The 16,177-nt window shown below is 41.6% G+C and overlaps 1 protein-coding gene across 1 annotated transcript; it reads left to right on the forward strand.

The window, feature by feature from the left end:
- Positions 1-5,262: 5,262 nt before the first annotated feature.
- cdc16 (cell division cycle 16 homolog) lies at positions 5,263-15,142 on the forward strand. The gene is made up of 18 exons (XM_080457234.1): positions 5,263-5,446; positions 6,114-6,168; positions 7,040-7,137; positions 7,369-7,407; positions 7,564-7,713; positions 8,280-8,439; positions 8,561-8,655; positions 9,073-9,206; positions 9,466-9,545; positions 9,710-9,759; positions 9,840-9,913; positions 10,035-10,160; positions 10,435-10,587; positions 11,918-11,981; positions 12,099-12,160; positions 12,906-13,041; positions 13,281-13,371; positions 14,254-15,142. The coding sequence occupies exons 1-18, from the start codon at positions 5,399-5,401 to the stop codon at positions 14,511-14,513; spliced, it is 1,875 nt and encodes a 624-aa protein (XP_080313360.1). The 5' UTR covers positions 5,263-5,398; the 3' UTR covers positions 14,514-15,142.
- Positions 15,143-16,177: the final 1,035 nt, after the last annotated feature.

Consider the following 16,177-nt stretch of genomic DNA (forward strand, 5'->3'; position numbering starts at 1 on the left):
CACGTTACTCTCTCTTCAAAAATTACTCCTAAGAATTTGAACTCCTTTACTCTCTCTAGTGGCTTGCCATACATAGAAAGCCCCAGGTTTCCTGTCTTTCTTTTATTAGTGAATATCACAAACTTGGACTTTTCCACTGATATTTTAAACCCCCACTTCTCAGCCCAGCCTACCACTTTGTCCAGTGCCCCTTGTATTTTCCCTGTTAAAAACTTAATATTCCCCCCTCTCTTCCAAATTGCCCCATCGTCAGCGAATAATGACAGCCCAAACCCTGCCCCCACCTCTTGGAACATATCATTGATCATTACGTTAAATAGCACTGGGCTAATAACACTCCCCTGGGGGGTACCATTATCTATCCCCACTATTTCCGAAAATGCTCCCCCAACTCTGACCTGTATGGTCCTGTTTTGCAGGAACGCCCTGATCCAATTTAGCATCCGCCCTCGCACTCCAGCATTATACAGCTTAACCCCCAACCCCTCTTTCCACAGCATGTCATAAGCTTTCTCAATGTCCAGAAAAACGGCTACCACTCCTTCCTTGTTGGCCTTAGCTTTTTTTATGTCCAGGTCTAGTGCCAGCACAGAATCCATAGTACCCCTCCCTATTCTAAACCCACTCTGAATTGGCGTGAACCAACCCTGCTTCTCTAATTTATATGTCAGGCGGTCTGTCACCATCCTCTCCATTATTTTACATAGAACAACCGTGAGTGCTATTGGCCTATATGACCCTGGCTTTGTGGCTTCCTTTCCTGGTTTTAGGATGGGGATGACAACAGCATGTCTCCATGCCACCGGGATAACGCCTTCCTCCCACACTGAATTTATGAGTGCTAGTATCTCTTCCAATACTACATCATCCAATTTTTTATACACCTCATATCCTAGGCCATCTTTCCCTGGGGCTGTTTTACCCCCTCTTTGTATTGCTCTGCGTAACTCATCCAATGTAAAGTAAATATTACTAGGGTCAGTGTTATCCTGGCTCACCTCAAGTTTGTACATTTGCTCTCTTATTACCTCGTTCCTCATCCTTATACCCTCCTCCCCAATATTCACCCCACTATGTACTTCCTGAAACTTTTTCACACACATACTGGCTTTTTGCATATCACTTGTAGCAATCACTCCTCCTTCTTCTAGCACAGGGACGCTTCTTCCCTTAACCACCCCCGCCATTCGCCGGATCACTGCCCACACCTCCGCTACTGATGTGTCCTCCCCCAGCCTTCCACAGAATCCCCTCCAACACTCTCTCTTAGAGTTTTTTATGACTCTCCTGGCCACTGCTCTCAACCGCTTGTACTCTATAGCATTTTCCTGCCCTGGATACTTTCTTAGCACCTTAAATGCTCTATTTCTTTCCCTCACTGCCTCATCACACCCTTTATTCCACCATGGTACACTCTTACGTTTTACCGCTTTTTTCCTAGGAATGCATTGGTTCACATTATCCCTTATCATCTCACACAGACTATTATTCCACTCTTCTATTGTGCCTTCCCCTTTAACACTGTCCAGTCCCTCTCTACACCCCTCAGCAAATTCCTCCCATTTAGCTTTGTTATAATTTAGTGGCCTTGGCCTCTTGTCTTCCTCCACTAATAAGGCCTGGCCAAATCCCACCACTATCGGAAAGTGATCACTCCCTATTGTATTCTCTTCAATGGTTTCCCACTCCCCTTTCCCTGCTAACTCTGGAGATGCTATGGTTAATCAATGCATGATACCCTCCCTGTTCTAATATCAAACCTAGTTGGCCTCCCATCATTCATACACACCAACCCACACCTATCCATTAGTTCCTCTACCACTTCCCCATTCTTATCTCTGTCTTTGCTCCCCCACAGTGGGTTATGCGCATTAAAATCCCCCACCCATAACACTGGCGTCCCCACCTCATTTACAACTTTTTCCAACTCATCCACATTAAGCTGGACACACGGGTTATATAAATTAACAACATTCATCCTACCTTGCTCCCCCCACACCCTTACTGCCATACACTCCATAGTGGTTGAAGTGCCACCCGTTGGTATTGCACCCCTGCCCGAACAAATATTGCACATCCCCCTCCTGTCCCTTCTTTACGATCTTCTCTTATACAGTCATACTCTGGTATTACAAAGTCTAGGCATGGCTTTAACCATGTCTCTTGCACACATATCAGGGCAGGCTTGTCCTCACCAATATCAACAAATTTCTTGAGTTCTTGTCCATTTGCAATTAAGCTCCTTGCATTCCATTGCAACAAACAAAACATGATAATTAACTTAATCATCATCGTTCTCCGATTGATCAACCTCAATTTCCTCTACCCCTTTCTCCTGCTGCTTAGGGTTTTTTCCTTTGTTGCGTGCCATATACGCATGCAACTCTACTGGGTCACAGGCTCCCATTCCCAAGAACCTTTCTGCTGCCTCAGCCACCACCTTCATTATGTCAGACTTGTTTTTCATTTGGATCTTATCCCTGTTAATAGTAGCAACGTACATCACATCAACCATGAATGCCAATAAACTTTCTTTTTTCACCACAATTGAATCAGCTGGCACAGGAGGAGGGCGTGGGGAACGTGGGGCTACTGCGGCCATCTGAGAGTGAGAACTAACATACACGGAACCACTGTCTCTTCTTCCGTCTATTTTCTTTAGAGCCTCTGCATACGTAATCTTATGCTGCTCTTTAACCTCCTGGACCTGCTTTGCCTTTTCAGCGTGACGGCATCCCCGGAAAGATGCCATATGAGAGCCCCCACAATTGCAACACTTTGACTCAGTCACGTCGCATTCCAACAGATCATGATCCCCCCCACATTTTGTACATCTTTTACTGCCGCGGCATGCCGCAGCAACATGCCCAAATCTTTGACATTGAAAGCATCTAAGCGGTGGCCTCTCATATTTTTTCACTTGAAATGACAAGCATCCAAAAAACACTCTGGGCGGCAGACTATCACCTTCAAAAGTTATCAGTACTGGAGCGTCTGGATTACCACCATTCCGTGCTTTGAATCTCTTCACTTCTTTCACTTCTCCTCCCCTTATTTGCTCCTTCATTTCTTCCTCAGTTATGTCAGCACAAACACCATAAATAACTCCTTTAGCTCCCTCCACTCTGTTTGAGATATACACTTCCACGCTTTGCCCAGCTATCTTTTTAACCGCATCGGCTTTCTTTTTTGTTTCTGCATTCTTACATATCACCATAAGCATTCCATTAGCTAGGATTTTTGCCTCCACTTCACCAACTCCTTTTAGTGATTCCGCAATTTTTAGCGGATTGACTGCTCTGAACCCCCCCTTTCCTTGTTGCTCCTTCAGTTTGTACATAACTTTAAACTCGGCGCTCTCAGTTTTCCTCATTTTCCCTCCACTTAACTCTCCTTCTTCTGGAGCAGCTCGTTTACTTCCAGCTTTTGCCCCCCCCTCCAATCCCCCCCTGGCCGTAGCCATAAACAGCTTTCACACTGCCCTCCTCCTCTATAGTACAAGTCCTGTCTACCAAATTAGAATATAATAGTCTGTTTTCAATACACGGCCAAGCCACAGTCCATGAAAGTTTCCGACTTAGCGTTCGCTCTCTGACAGTCCTGTCAAACCGGCGTCCGACGTCACTTCCTCCACATCTGGCTCCTGTCCGTCCAGCAACAGCTACCTCCCCGGAAACAAAACAATTAGTTTCAGCAATCAGCATGCCTGCAATTTAAGCAGGTGGGGCAAACCATACCAGTAATCATGAATTGGTAACCCATTAACTCAACTATGGCTAACTGAGGCCCATGAGTTATCTTATCTAATTACTCTTAATCATAATAATTTCCAAACTGATTCAACTATATTTTACAGGCCCAATTCATTCACAAATTATACAAATAAGTCAAAACATGATACAAACATGAACATACACCCCTCCTCCTCTACAGTGCTTGGCCCCTTCCAATCTACAGGATTGCCAGCACTGCATAGGAGCATCAGGTGACCAACAAATACTTTTAACTTCCCCACAGTGTCAATAAATAAACATATTTAAAACCCTTTCAGTCCTTGTATGAAATGTCAGATGTACACCGTAAAGAAAACATGCAACACAAGTAAACCCACACTTACCAGCCGGGTTGATGGTGATTGCTATTGGAAGCATAGATATATCTATGATTGGAAGCAGCTGTGTAGTGTGTCTGCATGTAAAGTTCCTCAGTACTTTACCCCGTGACAATTATTATTGATTATAATTATTATACTGTTATTAACAGTGGTGAATCATAACTAAGTACATTTGTACTTAAGTACAATTTTGAGGCATTTTTTTTACTGGAGTATTTCCAGTTTTCAGTACTTTTACTTCTACTCCACTTCATCTCATTTACTTCACTTCATCTACTCCACTTCGTCTCATCTTTAGTTTCTATACTTTGTCTTTGTAGATTTAGATTATTATTACAAAGCAAACATTAACCACTTGAGCCCATACATTTCGGCCATTGGAAAATAGCCGATCTACAAGCTTGTAGATCTGCTATTTTCAAAAGATTTGTATACAATTTATACATTTGAAAACTTGTGAAATGGGACATTCTGCATAATGAGTACTTTCTACTTTTGGTACTTTAAACTTTAAGTACATTTTTATACCAATACTTTTTTTTACTTTTACTCAAGTACATTTTGAATTCCAGACCACTGTTGTTATTAATTATTATTATTATACTGTTATTAATATTAGTAATTTTACATAAGCGCTTTGAACGAAACACCGGGTGAGAGGCGGAACTTTCCAATCCAGTTAGAGTTTCCTCACGACAGAATTGAGCAGAACAGTCGCTGCAGAGAGAAGCAGTGTTGCCATGTCCGTTTATTATAAGTGACTTTGGTCTTGTTTTTCCTGTAAAATCGCTTGTAAATATTGGTAGTTGCGGGTTGCGTTTTTTTTTAGGTTTGTTTCCTAATGATGTTTAAACCGGTGGCTCTCAAACATTTTCATGTCAAGGACTCCCAAATTAATATGTATTTGTCTGCAGACCCCCCCCCCCCATCTGAAAAATGTTTTGTGCCAGATTTGTGTTTAACATTTTTTTTTGTGTATATATATTTTTTTTTTTTAAATCACTTTTTCCTCAAGAGTTTTTTTTTTATGTTTTCAAATAGCTGATGAATATAGATGCAAATTGCCAATGTGGCCAAATTAAGTCACTTCTTTTGGGCTTGTTTTCATAGACCTGGTTGCTTATTTGTCTCGCAGAACCTGGCAACACTGGAGAGAAGCCGCGGGTTTGATTTTAACGTTGCTAACTGGCTAAGCTAGCTAGGCTAGCCCAGACTAGCTCTTCTCACTGAGTTTAATAATGACACACTTTTAATATTCAAAGGGACAACTATATCAAAATCACCATGAATCTTGACAGACTTCGAAAGCGTGTACGGCACTACATTGACCAGGTAAGCAAAGACGAGTTCCCTCTGTAGTTTCTGTAGCTAACATTAGCCGGGGCTAGCAGCAAATAAGCATTGTAGAATATTACGAACGTTTAAAACGTGTTAGTTTTCTAAAGCTGTGTTAACTCACATTGTAGCTGTGGAGGAAGTAGTACTCAGATATTTTACTTAAGTAAAAGTAGCAATATCACAATGTAAAAATACTCTTGTTACAAGTAAAAGGCCTGTGTATTAAAAATGTTACTTAAGTAGAAGTACAAAAGTATTGGCATCAAAATACACGTACAGTACCAAAAGCTCACAACGCGTCGCGCTTGTATATCGGCTATTTTCAAATAGCCTATGTATTAAATAGGGCTGAAGTGGTTAATGTATTAGTTTTATAATATAGTAATTTATGTCTGCAAAGTAACTAGTAACTTGAGTTTTCAAATAATTGTTGTGGAGTATAAAGTACAATATTTGCCTCTGAGATGTGGTGGAGTAGAAGTAAAAGAACTGAAAACTGGAAATACTCCAGTAAAGTAAAAAAAAGTACAGTACTTGAGTAAATGTACATAGTTACTTTCCACCACTGCCTTGTAGCTAACCAGACCTTAACACCCATTGAATATGATACCATTACATGGCATTGATTGAAAGACCCTCCATCATGTTTCTGTGTTTTCAGCAACAGTATCAAAGTGCTCTGTTTTGGGCCGACAAGATAGCATCCCTCTCCCACGGTGAGTGATTGATCAACACTATTTTATTTTATGTGCTATATATTATATAGCAGGAGTCTTCAACAGGGGGTCCTCAGACTCAGAGTTACTACAGGGGGGCTGCCAAATCTTTGTGTGACAGGATGTTTCTTTTACATGAACCACTTGAACACTAGCATCCCTATTCTGAGGAGAACTTTAGCCGAAAATAGCAGATCTACATGCTCGTTGTGAGCTTGTAGATCGTCTATTTTCGGCAGCAGACCAAGTACAGAGTGAAAGGTCAAGTTTACTAAGTATTGATGGTTTTAGTGGTTAAATGTCTGAGAAATACACATTAGCATGAATCCAACATACACTGATGATAATGCTGTCAAACTAGTCTATGAAGCTATCTATGAAAAAGTTTACACGTAGTCTACATTGCAACACAATTTTATACAATATGTAGCGGGGGAGTCCCTGCTTCATCTGTCTCTCAGCTAAGGGGTTCTTGGCCTGAAAAAACGTTGAAGACCCCTGTTCTATAGCTTACTTACTTGTCACTTGCTAACTGACACGCTGGTGTGTCAGTTCGTGTCAGGTGGCGGTTCTTTGAAGCTATCCTCCTGTGGCTAAGCGTCAGTTCTGTTTGGCGCTGTAACAGTAAAAATGAATCAAGCATTGTTCATACACAGTAAATGACTGTAATTTAACGGGTTCATTTGGTTATATTTGTTTACTCTTGGGGTTTCGACTGGATAAATAAACACCTAAGGATTTTACTGTGTATTTATAGTAGTGGTGCTTAGCACTCAATAGACTCATAAGGAGCTGGATGTGATGCATTACAGGCCAGTCGATGTCTATTGTGACAAAAAGGATTAACCCGCTCTCCGGTTTTTGTGTACAGAGGATCCCCAGGACATTTATTGGCTAGCCCAGTGCCTTTACCTGACATCTCAGTACCACAGAGCCTCCCATGCGCTCCGCTCACGGAAACTAGACACGGTAAGGAGTACGCACTATAGGTGGCCAAGCTTGGATGCAGCACAACTTTACAAAGCCTAGAGTTGAAACTGTTGAGTATGGCATCACTCAGAAACTCTCTTGTAGTTTTCTATCAGAAGTATAGAAGAATGTGAGTTGTGAGTGCTGTCTTGTACTGTCTGAATCTGATACTGAATGCAATCAGTTTAAAGTCTGAGGTAACACTCTGTCCCTTACTTCCTTCCCACACAGCTGTATGGATCTTGTCAATATCTTGCTGCTAGGTGTCACGTGAGTTTTTGGCCCGCTTTCCTGTTACAAAAACTGTAACATCTCGCAAATATGAAATAGTCAAGTTGGGTTTATAGCCTGTTTTTTTCCTGCTGCAGAATTAAGCTTGTAATGGATCGTTGTCGGAGATGTTAAATGAATTCACTTCTTCTTTAGTATGCTGCCAAAGAGTTCCAGCAAGCCTTGGACATTCTGGACATGGAGGAGCCAGCCAGTAAGAAGCTCCTGGACAGGAGCTCCTTCCCACTGAAGGAGGACAATGGGTTACCAGAATCTGCCAAGGATTGGGAGATGTCTGCTGCCTCTGTAAGTCCCAGCAACCTCTGAAGCACTGGACTGATCACATATAGCTCCATATTAGAGCTCAATGCTGGTCCAAAATGACTGTCCAGAACCCTAATGGACCCATGAAATTCATTCTATAGATCTGATCAGTTTGTTGTAGCTATCCTTAAAACAAGCATTATTGGGCTGTAAACTCTGTTTGAATTTCAAAAACATGGATTGTTAAATTTCAGATTTTGCATAACATAAGGCCTTCTTTGGGGGGGGGGGGGGGGGAGTACATATGCCTCTTACAGCAACAGAACGATTGATGGATAACATAGTGCATTGCTAGAGGAATATGGGGTTTGTTTTTCATGTTTACCAATAGACCTGCACTCATCACACTCCTTTTATCCTCTCACCACATAAGGCCTTCTTTGGGGGGGGGGGGGGGGGGAGTACATATGCCTCTTACAGCAACAGAACGATTGATGGATAACATAGTGCATTGCTAGAGGAATATGGGGTTTGTTTTTCATGTTTACCAATAGACCTGCACTCATCACACTCCTCTTATCCTCTCACCACTCGCTGTCTTCTTTCAGATCAACAGTTCCATCTGCCTACTGCGGGGGAAGATCTATGATGCCATGGACAACCGGCCCCTGGCCACCTCTAGCTACAAAGAGGCCTTGAAATTGGATGTGTACTGCTTTGAAGCCTTTGACCTTTTAACGTCCCACCACATGTTGACTGCGCAGGAAGGTGAGGATGAGGCTCGTTCATGAGGTGTAGGGTTCTTTTAATATAACCCCTCTCCTCTAGATTTCAGTAACCTTCTGTGACTTTTCTATTTTAAAAAACGTCTTGTTTTATGACCCGCTAGAAAAAGACTTCCTGGATTCGCTCCCTCTGAGTCAACAGTGTACTGATGAAGAGGAGGAGTTGCTGCACTTCCTCTTTGAGAATAAGTTAAAGAAGGTACAGTCTGATGATTTGCATATAATCTCTGACAAATAGTTTTTAATAGTCTCACACACACACACACACACAGTGTATACTGTATATAGTGATGATTTGTCAGCAATGACTTAACATTATTCTCTAACTTGGTCAACTTCCAAATATCCAGCCACGTTTTTCATAATTTGGCTGACAAGAGGGCCAGTAACCATGGCAACCTGCGGTGCTCTCCAATGTTGCCGATCCTCAGCGTTCATTTATCTTAAGTTAGCATTAATTGAAATGCTAATGTGATTGTGGCCTCTTTTTGTTCCAGTCCCTCTTCATCTGTCTTCTCTCTGCCTAGTGCCTACTGCATTCCCTTGTCTCATCTCTCCTTTGTCTCATGCTCATTTTCGTCCCCCACCTGTGTCCATCTGTCTTTGTCGTTCGCAGTATAACAAGCCTAGTGATTTGGTGGTGCCAGAGATGGTCAATGGACTCCAGGACAATTTGGATGTAGTGGTCTCTCTCGCTGAGAGGCATTATTACAACTGTGACTTCAAGATGTGCTACAAACTCACGTCTATGTAGGTGTTGCTTTTAATTTCCTTTTGTATTATTCACCAGCAGCATGGGTACATTACTCAAAAAAAATTGTAGTAGATGCCTAATATACAGTAACTGAACAGGAACATTGTATACCATGTAATTTCAAGACTTTCAAGACTTCAGTAGCATTTTTGTAATCGGATTTAAATCTGAAATACATTTACAACTGAGTGCCAGCACTGGAGGCCTGCAATTCAGTATAATCCCAATTATTTCTTCTTCTTTTATTCCTTCCAGGGTGATGGTGAAAGACCCATTCCATGCCAACTGTTTACCCGTACACATAGGAACATTAGTGGAGCTCAGCAAAGCAAATGGTAAAATAAGCAGGCAATGGCATAGAAGAATTATTGTGTCAGGGATGTGATTGATTACTTTATTCTATTCTCTAACTATACTGAGAGTATGTATTTTAATGAGGCACATTTTTTTCAGTTTTCTGTTGTTTACTATCTGTTTTGTTTTTACAATTCATTTGCAGAGCTGTTTTTCCTTTCACACAAGCTTGTGGACTTGTATCCCAACAACCCCGTAAGTTGCCCCCTCCGTATTTCTTTTCTGTGTTTACACCTCATCTTGCTGTTTGGTGACCCAATAAAATCATTACCCAGGTGTCCTGGTTTGCTGTCGGATGCTACTATTTGATGGTTGGCCATAAAAACGAACATGCACGGAGATACCTTAGGTAGGTACAGTATTCACTCTCTGCAAAGGAAACAATTTATGTGTTTCAGATCACCTGCCTTACACTTTTTATATTGTGTCTGTACTATTAACAAAGTGGGGGGTTTGTATGTTGACTGCAGCAAAGCAACCACTCTGGAGAGGACATACGGGCCAGCGTGGATTGCGTATGGTCATTCATTTGCAGTAGAAAGTGAACATGACCAAGCCATGGCTGCTTACTTCACTGCCGCACAGCTGATGAAAGGGTGGGTACTTTACGCCTACATTTCTGATATTTTCTACGTTGAAACTAATCGATCAGTAGTATTCATCAGGGCTATGCAAATAATGTTTGACCTAATTATGGACCAGTACTCCTGATGGTTTAAGTTAGAAATGTGTCTAATATAGATCTAAGATTTCTAGATGTATCGCATTGTATTATAACCAAATAATAAATTAATACTATTGAGGATTGAATGAACTACCCATGCTGAGTTTTATCCATCACTGATGTCACCCATCCTCCCTCTTGTCCAGGTGTCACCTACCCATGTTATACATTGGTCTAGAGTACGGTCTGACTAACAACTCCAAGCTGGCAGAACGCTTCTTCAGCCAGGCACTTAGTATCGCACCTGAGGATCCCTTTGTCATGCATGAGGTGGCTGTGGTTGCCTTCCAGAATGGAGAGTGAGTTCCACACACGTCACGCACACGTGCACACACGCACACACACAGACACTGGTTCAGGCAGGGCACAATGCATGTACATGGAAGAATACACTAGCTACGCATTTAACACGGCTCGGCATACCAGCATGTATAGAACACCATGTTTTGACTTTGTGAGCAGCTCTTTACCACCTGGACTGGAGTCTTCACCTTATGAACTCTTAAGTGTGTGTGTGTGTGTGTGTGTGTGTGTGTGTGTGTGTGTGTGTGTGTTAGTATAGTATATCCATTTGGTTACACAATATGGTCAAAAATAAAGATGTGTTGGAAAATTAACCCTTGCCACCAGCCAAGTCCACGTAAATTCGAAACTTTTAAACTTGTGTAGCCCCTTTGACAATGACTCTTGGTATATTTGACATACTGCCAATGATTTTCCCAAATCATACTGAAGGTCGTTTGATTTTCAAAGAAGCCACTGAATTTAGTTAATTTCGGTACAGTATGGAAATCAACTTGTAGAGACTCGAAACTGGCTTGAGATGGGTAATCCAACACATAACATAACAATTGCAAGGTTGTTCTTTGTCAAAGTTAAGTTATTGTTGTGTTTTTATGCAAGTCTTAAAGTCTAGCTGAAACCATTACGAACAATTCAAACATCCATGTCTTATAAACTGTGCATTGATGTCATGATGACATTGACTCAATTATTAAGGTATGTTCAGTAGGGGTGTGCCGATATATCGTCCCGCGATATATCGCGATACGTTTTCGTGACGATATGTATCGTTTTTCAATTTTTTTTTATTTTTTTTACAATAATAATAATCAGGCATGCAAACAGCCCCGAGGTGAAAAGGGTGACAACATGTTGTTTTTTTTCGGGTCAGGTGTCACACTATTGCCCTATTTGGATTCAAAACGGCTATTGTAGCTGAAAAGCTACAAGTTTGCATATCTGAATAATGCAAAAACAGAATTATTTGTGTGCATTTGCTTTTTTCTCCCCCATATATTTTTCATAATAAAAAAAGTGCGTATCGTATCGAAGTTGTGAGCCAAATATCGTATCGTATCGTATCGTTTGGTGAAATTAGTGTATCGGCACACCCCTAATGTTCAGTAATGTTTTAATAACTTTGGACAAACCGTAAACAAACACAAAGTCTTACAATTATACCATTAATGGTAAGATGGTTTATGTTATGTATTATTTTGGCCGAAGCTGTGAAAAGTGCATGTTCTGAGTGAAATGGGGAAATTGACTGGTGGGCAAGGAGGCGTTGGTGTTACATGTATTGTCCTGAAAGGCTCATGTCCAAGTTTTCTACAACCACTCTTTCAGCTGGAAGACGGCTGAGAAGTTGTTCCTTGACGCAATGGAGAAGATAAAAGCCATAGGGAATGAGGTAGGTACTTTATTCAATGTTACATTAAAAACATTCATTAATAATAAAGGGTGTCCTCAGAAAATGGCCATGTCTCTAGAAGGTGAGCTTTATTTAAGCCTTACTCTGTTTTCACAGGTTACCGTAGACAAATGGGAACCTCTGCTGAACAACCTGGGACATGTTTGTCGGAAACTGAAGTAAGTCTAGAGCCCATTTTGTTCTATACTTGGCTCCTAGATACTGAATGGTGTAGTATGGGTCTAATGGCGTGATCGCTTGCACACGCTTCTCTGCCTTTGTCCTAAATTATGTTGTTGCCCTCTTGGTCCCTCTCTGAATTTCTATAGGCCCTGAGGTGATGTTAGCAGTCAGGGATTCTTGATACAGCACAGCTAAAGGACGGGGGGCTAAATTTATCCTGAGTGGATGCTTAGGGAAGAAGGCCCAGAGTGCACTCTCGTCTATTTCATTACCTTTTCTCACAGACTATATTCAGAGATGTACACACTTGTTTCTGCTACAGTCATTCTGCCTAAGTAGGGCCCTCATTGAGAATTCATGCAAAGATCCATTAATGAATTATGCAAAGCCACTCAGCAAATATAAGAGGGGCTCGCTGAACGTGTGCAGTACAAGTGGGTGCTTTGAAAGGTTTGGGTGAATTTGATGTAAAATGGTGATCTCAAAATAGCCCTTACAATGTGAATGCCTCATCTGCATTGGTCATAATGAAGGTATTGTCTGTTTTTATTTTTTGTTTTTCAGCTTGAGTCACTCATGTAATAAATGAACAATGCCTCAGTTCTTATTTTACCATTCACAGCCCATGTGTTGTGTTTGCTCGTTAAACTTATTTGCTCTTTTATACAAAACGTCTAAGATTTAAATCATTTTGGTCTCGTATTACAAGGAAACTATCTGACCGAGTGTTTGTCCCTGCAGGAAGTACGACCAGGCTCTGGAGTACCATCGCCAGGCCCTGGTTCTAATCCCCCAGCATGCTTCCACATATGCTGCCATAGGATACGTGCACAGCCTCATGGGCGATTTTGAGAGTTCCATTGACTACTTTCATACGGTATATAATTTAGTTCCTTAACTTCTCAGTCCAGCTGTCCCCCCACCCCCCAAGGCATTTAGAACTGGTAGTTGGTAGAAAACATATTGTTTACTTAAAAATGCATTACCTGGCTTATGGATAAATCAGATTTTCTTTTCTTTTATAAAATGGAATAAACACAACACTGCAATTATTTATATTTTGGAAAAATATCTATTCAAGAATTCAGCTTGATTTGGTTCACTTCTTTCTGACAGGCTCTTGGACTGAAAAGGGATGACACATTTTCTGTGACAATGCTTGGCCACTGTATTGAGATGTACATTGGTGACACAGACGCCTATATAGGTAAGGCAATGGTAAAAACAAAAATATGGATCCATGGAAGCTAATGATATACTTGCTATCATCAGATCAAACATTTATTTTGAGAATTAATTAATTACACATTCATCTTCATTAAGGCCATATGTCAGCAACAATGGCTGAGAAGTGTAGCTTGAAACGGAGCTCTGACTGAAATGGAAACCTTTAAAAGTTGAGAAAAAAAATATTGTTTAGATGTCTTAGTGACATCTCAGAAAGAAAGAAGCGATGCAAAAGGACACTGATGTTCAGAGATATGCACATTAAAATAAATGCATTTTTAAAATGGTATAAAGAGGGAGGTCAAAAAGGTATTCACAGTCACACTTACAGTATATATGTATGTACTGATTTCATTAGGAATGATTGGGTCATGTGTAATTATGGAAAGCTGGCATAATTACAGTAGCTGTTTCAGCTTCTGATAAATGAATAAAGATTTGCCCAGCTGGGGAAAAGTCTGTCCAACTTGGCTATCTTGGACAGAATAGGCTACGGTCAATTGAAAAAGTACAAACATTAATGTCACTGAACTTTTGTTTGACTCAAACTTATTGTAAGTCGCTTTGGATAAAAGCGTCTGCTAAATGACTGTAATGTAATGTAAACAGACTACACTGTAAGAACGGCAAGAAAATATCACATGTAATTCTTTCTACATAATGTTTCCTTGTCCTCAGGTTACCAGTACGCACCTGTACTATTATGTGTCATGTCAAGTTTCCTTTTTTGTGTGCAATGTTTCTCAGTTGCTCAGCATAAATTCTATGCATACAAACCCTTCATACATTTGCAAACACCCCAGCCCAATTGCCTTTAAGAATGTATCACTGTAATAACCTTGTGTAACTTTTCTCCTCCAAGGTACTGACATCAAGGACAAGGTGCGAGGGAACCTGAGTGGACCGGCACTGATCAAAATGCTGAACACGTCGTCTGAGCCTGCCGACGCGCGGGAGACGCCAAGCCTATTGGACGACAGCAACATGTCCCTGGAGACACCACTGTTGAATCAGGACAAGACACCATCGGAGCCATCCCTGCGGCGCTCGCTCACTCTGGAGTGCGACATGTACGAAAGTGACATGATGCTAGAGACATCCATGTCGGACACCAGCACGTGAATGTCAGACTCTTTGGACGCAGAACTTGTTGTTGTGACAGGTTGCGATAGAGAGAGCATGCATGCACGCATGTATGCACGTCCCAAAGCCCCACAGGACCAGTTCAAAACCAAAACCTTGGCGTTTATCCTCCACCAGAGGCCACTTGTCGAGTCCCCCCCTTGTGCATCCTATATTATTGTGTTGCTGTTAAGTGACATGATGTAGAACGTGCCATTGTGAACCTAACTAACACACTTTTAAAAGTTTGGTGAATATGTAAACAGTGTCTGCTTTACATTAGATTACTCTAGATTGCTTAAAAAATGCACTTTAAAGGGGGGTGCCAACATAGGTTTCGGATATATCGGGTTGAGGGCTTGGTTTAGCGTTGGACCTGGGGATTAAGGTTTGGGGACAACGGGAAGATGTGATCCTCTGATGCTTGACTGAAAGGACAAATTGTGGCAGCACTCCTCAAGTCATCAACTGACAGACTGTAGTCACCTATTTCTGCCCATGGCAGGACCCTCTTGTGTTGCTTACCTGTGGATTTATACTTTGATTAAACCGAACTGGCGCAAGCCGTTCCAGTGAAGAAAAAAAAAAGAATGGTAATTCCTACAATAAACCATAGAATTTTCTTTTTAGACTGTGCTCTTTGTGTTTTGTGTTGAGGATGGTACATTATTATGGCAACAGTGCCTTTTATATCGTCGTCTAAAAAGAGTTGTAGGAAAAGGAAAGGAAAGCGTGCACCAGATATCGTAAACATGCAAGTTCATTGGGCTCTATTTAGACAATCTATAGCCAACCGAAGTTTCACAGCCGTTTGAAGGCCCCTACCCCCCATGGTCACAGTTATTTTTTCCGTTGAAAATACCATAAGGTCTCATTAGCATAGTGGCATATAAGAACTGTGTTCCAAAGAGCCAGTGATTTTACTCATATGGATATGAAGCATCAACTGACGGTGAAAAGGTACTCATTTATCCAGTAAGAAAATAAATACAATTTCTCCAAACACAGACGTTATCGAATGCAACTCAAAATCATAAACGACACAGAGTCACATGCCTGACAGAATCGCCAGGCTGGATAACGGAGTCACTAATGCCCATTTCTGTCTATGCAGTCTGTGTCTCAGAGCAGGGTCTGTGGACAGTTCAGAAACCTTTGAAAACTCCTCCAAGCTGAGCAAAGAATTATGGGGCTCTGGGATACCCAGTTAATAATGTATAAGATTGCTGTGATCTTGGTGATGCTTTGGTTCAGTAGGTTACTGGGGCCCAACAAACCATGCCATGCAGTATGTGTTAGGTAGTAACAGAACACACCCCTTGATGTGTCAGGGCCCAGCCAAGGGGAGGGCCGATGTCAAATGAGATCGGTAAACATTCTGTGTCCTTCCTGGCAGTCAGTCATAAAGGCTGGATATTTATAACGTCAGCCAGCCCTTTTCAGCTGGCCTTGGTCCGGCAGTGTGTCTAATGGAGAGTAGAAGCAGCATCAGGTGAGATGGGCTGTACTCCGTCTAAGTCTGCCGTCACATACACCCAGGAGAGGGTACATCGAGACCTGGACACCTGCTCTACCTTCGTGCCCAGCCTAATGAGTTCTGTGTCAACCCCAGAAAGACCCTCGCCTCGACTCTGCGTGGAGACAAGCAGTGGCAAACAGGCTTT

This window comes from Gymnoscopelus braueri (assembly GCF_963280865.1).
Source record: "Gymnoscopelus braueri genome assembly, chromosome: 18".
Lineage (NCBI taxonomy): Eukaryota > Metazoa > Chordata > Actinopteri > Myctophiformes > Myctophidae > Gymnoscopelus > Gymnoscopelus braueri.